At 39.9% G+C, this 11783-nt stretch overlaps 2 protein-coding genes across 2 annotated transcripts; one reads left to right on the top strand and one right to left on the bottom strand.

Annotated features, from left to right (window-relative positions):
* Positions 1-66: 66 nt before the first annotated feature.
* LOC144516280 (cell division cycle-associated protein 7-like) lies at positions 67-4182 on the bottom strand. The gene is made up of 9 exons (XM_078247488.1): positions 4131-4182; positions 3902-4030; positions 3081-3449; positions 2507-2602; positions 2101-2256; positions 1558-1707; positions 1114-1263; positions 516-652; positions 67-200 (listed from the first exon to the last, which is right to left on the bottom strand). Exons 1-9 carry the CDS (start codon positions 4131-4133, stop codon positions 152-154), a joined length of 1239 nt encoding a protein of 412 aa, XP_078103614.1. The 5' UTR covers positions 4134-4182; the 3' UTR covers positions 67-151.
* A 1001-nt stretch (positions 4183-5183) lies between these two features.
* Positions 5184-11447, top strand: LOC144516279 (bone morphogenetic protein receptor type-2-like). Its single transcript, XM_078247486.1, is given in 13 exon segments — positions 5184-5220; positions 6519-6710; positions 6910-6974; positions 6977-7076; positions 7424-7531; positions 8114-8158; positions 8251-8351; positions 8482-8703; positions 8928-9042; positions 9419-9576; positions 10395-10551; positions 10930-11066; positions 11197-11447. Coding segments are annotated over 13 exon segments (1554 nt in total). The 3' UTR covers positions 11314-11447.
* Positions 11448-11783: the final 336 nt, after the last annotated feature.

Raw genomic sequence — 11783 nt, 5'->3', positions numbered from 1 at the left:
TGTCTCAATCTAACAATCAGCTGATCAAAAAAAAAAAATCTTTATTCATTTCAAATCACAGGTTGTGTATGTTGTACTAGGATTAAAAACCGACTCAAAACTTGAATAGGGATACATTTAACAGTTTGAACAATTGCTCCACCTAGTGTTATCACGTCTCTACGTCGTCGTCGTCCTCACTCTTCAGTTTGTTACGGAGGCTGTAAGGAGATAAGTAAAAACATTGTAGATGTTTTGTCAGTTCCAACACTTACTGCTATTCATTAAGGTGGATTTGCAGGATCAAAACTAGGTTTGTGATTATCATGGCCAACTCCTGGACTGAATGATGGGTTGCCCTACTTTCTGCAAGAACCCACCCTGGGCCACTTTGTTGGACCCAGAGGGGTTCCATTGTAAATCTACACATGGGTATTATCCATTGTAAAGGGATTGGGTAAATATGTTGCTGCTAGTAGTCGGCAATTTAAGAACACCCAAATCTATCAGTTTAAACCTTGGTGTAGTGTCCCCACCTGCTGAGGTAGGAGTGGACGTCAGAGAAGCCGTGGTACTGAGCCAGGGGGAACAGGATGCCGGTCGGGCAGCGTCCCTCACGCTGGCGGCAGAAGCTGCAGTTGCAAATGCCACGACAGGGAGGGCACTTCCACTCCTGAGGAGATAACCAAATGTTGAAACACTAAAATTACTTAAATCAGAGAAAGACACAAGCAAAACAATTTGTAAAAAACAAACATTTAACTTTTCAGTACAAGTGCTACCACTTTGAGATGTATGCCTGCAGGGTTGTTTACCTAAGGTGCAAATGATGAACAGTGCAGAGAGACAAAGCCTGTGTACAACCATCTTTAGCAAAGTAGTCAAACTTAAGTTATTATCCACTTTGTCTTGCCACTTAATGAAAAGTTGAGATTCAAGAGTTCAGAGTCATGTCAATGTGAAAGGTACTGATAACCATTTTTAAACAGCATATGTATCAAACCCTGCCCTTTTTGCTGAGTTTAGTAATCCTGTACTACACTGCAGTACTGTACTAAAGCAATGTGTGCAAAATTAATCTTTTGTGCAGCGACACGGGTGTAGAGCGTGTGTTGGTGTGTCTGGCAGTCTGACCGGATCAAGCAGCGCCTTCTTGACATCCTCTCCATATCTGTTCCTCAGACACGGCCCACAGAACTGACCCTGAATCCCACGACAGTCCTCACTGCGGCAGCACGTCTTAGTGTCAGTCGTTTTCTGACGGCACTGATGACATGTGGAGCCCTGAAAAGACGCAAAAAAACCTCAACAAGAGATGGTGGACAGGTACACTGACATTTTTATTACATTACGGTACATTTCAGTAATAGAGAGATTGCCACCTGGTAGTGACCTGATGGCTTCATCAGTTTTCCCTCAAATATCAGGACTCTGAACCAAAGCTGCCACAGTGATTTTGTTACTGGTCTCTGATTGAGCTACAAACTAACCTTGATATCAAATCTTTCAATATATTGTATCATCCCCATATATCTCGCTGAAAAAAAAAAAAAAAGAATTAGGTAGAGTCCAACTCACTGTGACGCTGTTGTAGACCTTATCAGTCATGTTCTCTGCAACCAGCTGAATCTCGTCCTCTGTGATGTCCTCCACAGGACGGATACAATGAGGTTTACAATGATTAGGCCGTGGAGCTCCACGGCGCTGTGGGGCACGGCTACGGCGTACCTGGAAAACAAAGGCGACGGTACTGATTCATTTAGCTTGAGGTTTTACGCAGATATTGAAAAGATACTGATTAAGTTAGCTAAACACAGACATGAACAAAGACGAATACATGGTAACCTCGAGCCATTATAAAGTACACATTACAACAGAAAATGGATGAGAAAAATAAAAAGGTTACAACACACTGATACAAATATAAAGCTCAGATTTTTACCATCATTACTCATCCCAATCAGTTTTTGTAAATGCTTGTATAACTGTTGCTCAGGGACGACACAACAGCCACACAGTGGTTTCACGCAACACACAATCTTACATGCTATACAGTGCTATGAAAAATACTTTTACTCAAAAAACATTTTCAACTGGTCCTTGATAAATGACAGGGCGGACCTCCAGCAGCTCATCCTCCAAGCTGAGCTCCAGTTCTTCCTCCTTAGGGGCTGAAGGATCCTCACCTCCCCCCCCCATAGAGCGGGTCCGTCTGCGGGACGCCCGCTCTGGGTTCTTCCTGGACTGTCCTCCAGCTGCACCAGAGCGTGGTGGGCGCTGCCGGCAATATTAGATAAAAATCACCTCAGTACATACAAGTCTATTTACAAATGCTGTTATTCAGAGCTCTACTGAATTCTGAAGATAAAGAATAAGAGGGTGTCCACTGTGTTAGCGAATAATATGTTGTTTCCCCCTTTTTTTACTCTAGAATCTTAAGCAAAATATGGGGGGTGTCAACACTTCAATTCACCATCCCTCAAAAATGTAGTTTTGTTGGAGATTTTTTTAATTATCTTCTACTCACAGAACTTCTCTCTTTAGTCTTCTGTTTGTCTGCTTGTTTTTTCAGAATCCCGGCACCTCCAGGCATCTTCTGCAGGTCTGCCATCAGCTGAGCCAACTGTTAGAAAACGGAGGATAAAAAGACATTGCAAATGACAAACATCTCAAGTCAGTCTAGCAGGGCAAATCTTTCAACACTTGAAACTCCGTGATGGGAGTGCCATTTTGTAAATGAATGATGTCATTCAAGAGCCGGACCTGATTGGTCCTGGTTAGTCAACCAAACTATTTAAGGCTATGGTTGAGGTGAATGTGTGAATTTACCTGATGGTCTGAGACCGAAACGTCGTATGTTTCTAAATAAATTATTGCTTGCGTAATGGTCAGTGTGCGGGACTCTTCTCTAAACACTTGAAACTAAAAGTATGTTTTGGGGTACCATGCAATGAATATACAGTAAGTGTTCTTTTATGTTGGGAACCCTGGGTAGTCTTAGGCTTTATTTGGGAACCACAGCTTTAAATACACTGTTGTATTGTCAGTCTTCAAATAGTATACTATAATTTTGTATATGGTTCTCTGTGTTTCTGGTTTACCATTGCTTTGTTGGCCTTGATGTTCTGTTCTCTCTTGGCCAGGAAAGACTTGGATACATCTTCTGCTGAATCAGATCCACGCTCTTTAGAAGGAGACAGCCGAGCCACCGCTATCTCTTCATCTTCAAATTTAACATGTTTTTTCTTCTTAGCCTGACTGGTCTTTCCTGCCCACTTCACCTCTCTCTTTTTTATCATCTTTTCTTCCTCCTCTGCCTCTTCCTCATCATCAGTGGACTGCTGAGTAGAGGGAGCGGAGCGGAGAGCCACCCTCAGCCTGAAGTTTTTGGCACCAAAAGATGGTTTAGACGTGGCTTTCTGCTTGTGAGGGGAAAGGTCAGGCTGGGCTTCATCTTGAAAATTTGAATTCTGATGTAAATAAATAGAGAGGATTTCTCATTTGACTTGTGAGCCATCTCATATCTTACACCTTTATGGTAAAATTTAAAATCTTTTTATCCAAACCTAAAAAAAAAAATAAAAAAAAGCATACCTAGATAGCATGGTGACATTGATTCAATGTTGAAATTCCATCAGAATTTTGGTTGAGGTTGAATATTCAATACTAAAGGGGACATTGATTCAATGTAGAGTCACTGTTGGTCTGCTGTCAGCTGCATTTAATTATGACAAATCCCTTCAGGGTAACGTTACTATTCGTAACGTAGCTAGCTACTATTCGTACTATTTGACAGCATGTGTCATAAAACAACCCAACTAAGTGCCTTTTCCAAATGTAGGTTATGTAGGTTAATGTTTACCTTTCCAATGTGATGCTGGATCTGGCAATATGGAGGCTTAATTTAAACCAAAGGACTTACCTTATCGCAGGCGTCGCTGATTTCACTGTCAGAAAAGCCGTAAAATGTTCGCTCATTTTCAGAGTCGTCCGCAAAAACATCGGCCAACACAAGCTTTTTTGTGATGGCGTTAATTCCTAAAACCCCTGCCTGAAGAGAGACAATAATAACAAACTTAGATTTGAAATATGAAAAAGTACAAAATAGTGTGTATTAAGCCTGATGATGAAGTAATATTAGGTTACTTAACCATTATATTCTTGATGACCTGGGGAGCTAACTTCTGAAGTTTAGCTAGGCTCGCCCGCGCGCAGGTAACTGTCCAATTAATGTGATTGAAAATGAGATGTGCCTGTTTTGTACCTCAGGGCTGCCCGAATGCACACAGCCTCGGAACATGCCGCTTATAAACTCCACCCTCAAGAGGTGAACTGAATACCAAAACATGCAGACTTTAATATACAGTCTTCAAGACACAATAATAATGCCACATGCTCACAATGAAAATGCTAAAATGCTGATGTTTAGCATACAATGTTTACCACGTTCACCGTCTTAGTTCAGCATGTTAGCATACTAACAAAACACAAAGTAGCTCAATGTTTCCCGGAAATTATCATTTAGTAAGTTAAAGCAGGATTTAATATGTATTCCAAGACATAGCGGCAGAAATTCAGAAGAAAAAGTAGGCGTTTTCAGCAATGAAAAGCAAAATTTATAGTTTCTACATAATTTTCCTACAGAATGATTCAGGTCTCCAAGTTGCACAAGGCTCATGGGAATGCCATTATGCAGGCATTTGATCATAAACCAAAGTATTTATACATATTAAAATCTTGACCTAGGTTTGACAAAGTATGGGAATTTCTGACTTGCTATCTCACAATTTTGATTTAAAAAGTAATCATTTTGATTGAAATAGTCATGACTTTTATTTAGTATCTAATCATTTTGATTTAGTAAGTTGTAATTATGGCATAGAATGTCATAATTATGACTTAGCCTACTATAAGTATTGTTATTGTTTTTCTAATATTAAGGGTTTCTGTTTATTTCCCTTTTATAATTGGGCTACCATATATCTTTTAATAATAAAATGAGGTCATATTCCATAACATTGAGAGATGATAATGTTGATAAATGTCCTGTATTCCCACAGCCCATTGTATGGCAGGCACACAGCATATGTTGTACATGCAGGTGTGACAGTGGGAGTATAACTGGGAAACGTGGGAAACTCCTCACATTCCCAGGACTGATAAATACTCACTCCCTGCTTGGCCGGGCCTTGCTCAGAGCGACCATGATTCTGCAACAGTGGTGGCTGATTTTGGCTGTGGGTGAGTAAACTTGCTATCCAAAAAACTCTCCCTCTTTTGAAACTCTTAAGATGCAGGTGTATGTGTTTCTTTTTTTGTTTTGGGTTGTTTTCTGTGTTTTTTTGATTGATTTTTGACTTATGATTTGCAGTTTGATAGCTCAGTAATTAGTTGCTGAAGCAGTAGAATTGTACCTGCTGTAACTCCTAACCTTAATAATAAAATCCTCACCTTATTAAACTCTATTAGATGATGACAATTTTGGATTTAAGAAATTAAATATTAGTAAATCCAAATATAAATACAAATGAAATATGCATTTTTTTAGTAACTTCCTCTATTCAATATAGTGCCAACCCACTGACTGTACAAACCAGATTTTAGTCATGCAGGGAAATTGTAATTGTAAATATGTCGCCTGAGTATACCTCCTTTACTGAGTCTTGTTTTTGCCTAAAATTAATGCTGCATATGTCAATAAATGCATGACCCTAAATGATTAAGAGAAAAGACAGATGTTAATGCGCATGTGCCCTGTAACTACAGTGCTGATAAAATGGTAAAATTATTTTTGAAGAATCTCAGGAAGTGTAACAGTATATTATGTGCAGTGGTGTTGCAAGGAATATTTATGGAATCAAATAAGGGTCATCTATATTTGAGCTTGTAAAAAAGTTTTGTAGCTGTAGAATTATTGTGGCTCTGGGTGCCCGGATAGCTCAGTTGGTAGAGCGGGCACCCATATATAGAGGTTTACTCCTCAATGCAGGGGGCCCAGGCTCGACTCTGACCCGCAGCCCTTTGCTGCATGTCATTCCCCCCTCTCTCTCCCCTTTTCATTTCTTCAGCTTTCCTGTCAATAAAGGCCTAAAAATATATATATTTTTTTTATTGTATTATTGTGGCTCCTCATAAGATGCACATTTGGGCATCTTCTAGTCTTGACTTTCTGACATACAAATTACACAGAAACAATTACTATATATATGCAACTAAAGTTGATTGTCTGTGTATATAGATAAATGTAATGATATTCTGACGAAGAAATACTCTTCTCACAATAGAACCATCACCAAAGACTTAATGATGAAGCTGTGGCTTATAGTAAAATATTTACAGTACTATTTGTATACAATATTGTTAGCCAAATGACAAACCGTGAGTGCAACAGTAAACAATACAATTAAGATTCTTAGTTTAGCATTATATAGTAAGAGTGACCATGAAGCCCAGAACACAATTCCTACTGTTGATAACACAGAGAAAAAGGTCATTTTTGACCATTTAAAGCAGCTGTTTGTCTTTCTTCCTCCTCCCAGAATGCAGCTTTATATGCATCTCCGGCCAGTCTTTTCCTCAGAATAGACTGTGTGCATTCCAAGTGACTCCCCGGTCCAATAGATTCGCAACGGCTGGCAATGTGAGTGGATCAGTGCAGCTCTGTGAGAACACCACATGCTGCGTGGGTTATTATCTGGTCATCAATGGCCAGCCAAAGGTTGACGTTCTTGGTAAGAAACCGTAGTAAAAGTCAAGATATGTGGACGCACCAAATGCATGCTCTTGGGGGAACTGTTGGGTTTAATTGCTTTAATGTATATTGTGTAATATGTAATACATATAGGTGAATCTGCAGGCTTTGTATGGTTCTCATGTTGGTTTGTTGTTTTTTAATGTGTATCTATTGTGTTACTGATTTTTCTGTTGCAGCTTGTGATATTGTTGAAAAGTCTTGCCCAGATGCAACCTGCAAGGCACAAAAACGCTTCAACGGTTGCACCAAATGAAGTGTGTGTGCAACACAGACCTCTGCAATAGCAACATCACTTGGACCCCAGAGTCGGCAGAGCCTCCAACCACCTACTCTTATTTTCTTGGTATGATAATGATAAGATTGTACCTAATCATTGAACATCACTTGCAACCAAGACAGTGATACAATAATATCCTGACATTGTACCAGAGTGACGTATTTTTCTTTTCTTCACAGAAAATGTTATCATATTTTTATACACCCCATCTCCTCTAGTTAAACCATCCTCTACCCCCTTTTAAAGTTGAAAATTGACACTTGGAGGATTACTAAGCCTTTCTTCAGATAATATCATATGTTTGCTGTTTAAAAAAAAAAAAAAGCTAAATTCACAAGTAATAACTTGATTGACTCAAAAGGTTTTCATCATTCACAGACAACATTAACGGACACTTTTTGTTTTCTTCTTAGATAAATTCATGAAAGCTGCTGCAATAATTCTAACTGGAACTTTGCTAGTCCTGTGCTTCCTGCTGCTGATTGTTGCATCCAAATGGAGAAGCCAATTTAAAAAGAAAAGTAAGATCGTTTTTGTAAGAACATCAAGATATAAATTAAAAAAAATTGACTCTCTATTTTAGTGGACAACAATGGGAATTATATTGAATGTCACTGTCCTGATTGGAGTATACATTGTTGTAGCGGTATGTCTCAACACCTGTTCTTTTCACAGTGATCAATGACACGATTGTTGTTGCTAATAATGTGTTACAGTAGCAGAAAGTGGACGTTAAACTATAAATCGAATGCCTTTACAGTGAGTTAACTGTTGGTTTTTGCAGTTGTTGAGTAAGCGCACAAAGACAAGAGGAGTTTATTGTCTTGACCCCTCAGTAAACACATTTGTTCCTGGAAATAGAGTTCTCATGATGTCCTTGTTTGACCTTGTAACTGTTGCATTCTCTCTGCTAGACTGACCTTGGTGTTTATCTCTGCTATAACACTCCCTTTTACCTCTGCCCTGTGTTACTCTTCAGTCAGCTTTCTATGGCTATTCAGTCAGGCTAGTTTAAAATAAAAAGTGACTTTATTGTCAGATTAATGTGTACACATACAAGGATTTTTTTTTTACTTTTTGTTGCTCTCAATGTACATACGCAGAATCAGCCATACGGCTAAAAACGAGGACAATAAAGCTGAACAAAGGTAAACATAAATATTTGGCTACTATAAACATTTGTTTACTTTGTTTGTGAGTGTGTGTTAATTACAAGACCGCTCTACTTTCATTATTTTAGAGAAGCCACCCTTTCTTGATGATTACAGTGTCTCACGACTGTGTTCCTGCCAAACAACAAAAACCTCTGAGATCGACGTCGCTAACATTGAACTACAGCAGGCAAGCCCAGCTATCACATGGATTTATACTGTATGCTCAGCAGTGTGCAACATATTGATAAATCATCCAGTTAGGTGAAATATCTTACCATGTACTGTTATTTAACCTGGATGTTCATATCTTTGTTCAGATTGTAGGCAATGGGCATTTTGCAAATGTCTGGCAGGGGAAATACCAGAGATCCACGGTGGCCGTGAAAGTTTTCCCTGCAGGCTGGAAAACTAAATTTACTGCAGAGAAGGAGGTCTATGAGCTACCACTGATGAAGCATGCTGGAATTGTCCACTACCTGGGCACTGGGAGGAAACCGGATGGAGGAAGTTGGCTCATTGTCCTGCAATTTGCTGAATGTGTGAGTGGCAACCAATTGTTTAAATTTCAAAATGAATTGTGCATTTTCCCATTTTCTGGGAATTCAATTTAGGATGTTAGGTTGCTGGTTTCAGTGAAAAAGCTCTGAAAACTGAAACTGTACCCTACCAGCACTGTACACATGAAGCCTATGTGGCCAAACGCTTTAAATTCTTTAATGTTCACGTTCTTGGATATAATTAACTGGTGTCCTTTTGATTTCAGGGTTCTCTCCACTCCTATCTGTGTAAACACACCGCCAACTGGAAGTCGTCACTGAAATTGTGCCGGACTTTATCAAAGGGACTTTCCTATCTCCACTCTGACCTTCACAGACATGGTATTGGCGAGAATATTACTGTGTGTGTGCATGTGCGTGCATGTCTATGCTGTAGCCTACCAATGTAGAAAGCATGACTGTACCATCACGTGGTTATTTTTTGATTTGATTGAATTATTATTTGCTAACAGAATTGTATACATTAAAAGGGAGTATTGTTCCAGATTATTTCTGATTTTCAGGCTTCACAGTTAAAAGAGATCACTCACGAGGTTTGAACTATTGTGGTTCAGTGTGTCAGTCACGTGTAGTGGCTGCACCTCTTGCCAGCCATGGGGAGGCTGATACTGTATGCTTAACGAATGAAGTATGAGTATTTGTTTGAGCCAAACAAGTCCAGATCTTCATATTACTACACGTGTGTCTTTTCTTGCAGGCTTGCATAAACCACCTGTGGCCCACAGAGACTTCAGCAGCTCCAACGTGCTCGTGAGAGCAGATGGGACCTGTGTCCTGTGTGATTTTGGATGCTCAACCATCTTGCGTTCTTGTTCAGGACATCGTCGCTGGCAGAGCCACACAACAAACATGGAGGTGAGACCCAGGTGGAGCCATCACTTATTATTGTTAATTCACGGTACATTGCACACGGTCATTAAAAAGCAAATTCATCATCTTCTTGAATGAATGAAAACATGCAGAGGGACAACATCTAATACACGGTGTTACATGTGCCTCTGCTGTGTGCATCCTGTTTTTTCTCTCTCTCTCTCTCTCTGTCCCTCGTTCCATCTTCCTCCTTCTGCCTGTTGCACACCTGAGTGTAATCAGTGCTCAGGTAGAGTGGGGATGTGATAAGAAGGCAGAGAGTGCAGGGAAAGGGTGCACATGGAGAGCACACACACAGTAGCACACTTCAAGGAAACGCCTCACAATTGTGAAACTTGTGAGGAGTTTTCTTTCCTCACTTTTTCTCCTCAAGCAGTTTTTCCCCCCCCCATCCTCAATGCACGTTTAGGTGCTCTAGTTTTGTTATTTAAGTTTATTGTGTTAGTTTGGGCTGGAGGCTACCAATAGTTCAGTTATTTGACTCTTCGTTCGTTTTAGGATTAGTTGATCCTTTTTAGGTAGTTAAGGGGGAGGCGCGGGAGGTTGCGTGGTTAGTCCAGCGTCTTCCCATCTTTTGTTCTTTTTGGCCGGGATCTCCAATCCCTTTTTGTTTCTCCTTGGTTGTTACTTTTGGGAATATTTTTTAATAAATTAATGAAGCTTGTGGGTTAATTGTTAACTTTGTGTCTGGCATCCTTCTTATATGTTGCATCCTCCAAACCCCTTTGAGCATTGGCTTGGCTTCTTTAAATGGAGGCCCTAACACATGGAAACAACCAATTCACATAACTATTCATCTGCAGGGTCACGCTCAGTTGGGCACACTGCGCTACATGTCCCCGGAGATCCTGGAAGGCCATGTAAACCTGCGCAACAGCTGGTGTCTCATGCAGGGGGACATATATGCGCTGGGACTGCTGCTGTGGGAGATCTGGATGCGCTGCTCTGATTTATTTGAAGGTAACCTTCCTTGATCAGATAATCAAGAGATGGGTGTTCAATTCTCTCTCCACCCTTAAAATTGCTACAGCAATCCACAGAAACTCTGCACTTCACTTAGATTCAGCCATTCTGAGTTTTGTTCTCACTTTACTTTTGAAAAAGACAATTGGGATGGATTTTTCAGTTGAATAAAGCCACACATCTTAATAATTAATCAAAACTTATAGATGTCCCATCAATCAATACTGTCAGATTTTCACACTTTCTGCTTTTACTTTACTATGAGGTTGATCTGTGGAATCAGCTGTATCTCGGTGCACTGCTTTGATATACTTTACCTGTTATGTCATGTTACTAAATGGATGTTAAAAACCATGCAAATGTCTCCATCTGCAGGCGGTATTGCTCCACAGCATCTTTTGCCTTATGAATCTGAACTGGGAGCCAATGTAACACTGGAGAGCGTCGTCCAGCACGTGGTTCACATGGACGAGAGACCCTCCATACCTAAACACTGGGAAACGCTATCACAGGTATTCTTACACAGGTGCTTCTCACTTGAACATAGTTTTGGTTAGGTAGAAATGAAGATGCATGTACTGGATAGCTCATGAAAATGTTTGATAGTGAAATAAGTTTTGACAACATTTTCCCTACTTGCAGGGATCTGTGCTGCAGGAGCTCCTGACGGATTGTTGGGACTGTGACCCGGATGCTCGACTGACTGCTCAGTGTGTAGCGGACAGATTAGTCTCTCTTGAGTCTTGTTGCACTCCATGACTTTCTTTTTTTTTCTTTTTTTACTCTTTCGGTTGAGTTGTAATATACATATCAAGCATTTGCTCTGTTCTTTGTGTCATTACTGTTTAGCTTTTCAGTATATTTTCATCAGTTTGAAATGAATAGGCAGCCTCTTGTTGAAGTATGACTTCTTCTTATTGCTGGTCATACTTGATGTTTATGTTGATCTGCTGGTCATACTTAAATCAATCAATTTTATTTGTCACTGGAAATCACACGAGGTACAATTCCAGTGAAATATTATCCCATCAGCTCCTTCAACTTGTGCATTATTCATTATAAGGCAAAATGTGGCCGTACTTGTATGTAGGGGGAAGGCAGGATAGTCATGTATTCTAATGTTCTGCTGATTATGCTCGTTTGTTGATGCAGTGCGGCTGAGTCTGTTACTGTTATTTAATGTGTCCTTTATGTTGCACTCTAAATACTGCAAAAAGTATTCTTATCCA

The sequence above is a fragment of the Sander vitreus genome, chromosome 4, assembly GCF_031162955.1.
Source record: "Sander vitreus isolate 19-12246 chromosome 4, sanVit1, whole genome shotgun sequence".
Lineage (NCBI taxonomy): Eukaryota > Metazoa > Chordata > Actinopteri > Perciformes > Percidae > Sander > Sander vitreus.
This window is presented reverse-complemented; position numbering and strand designations above follow the sequence as displayed.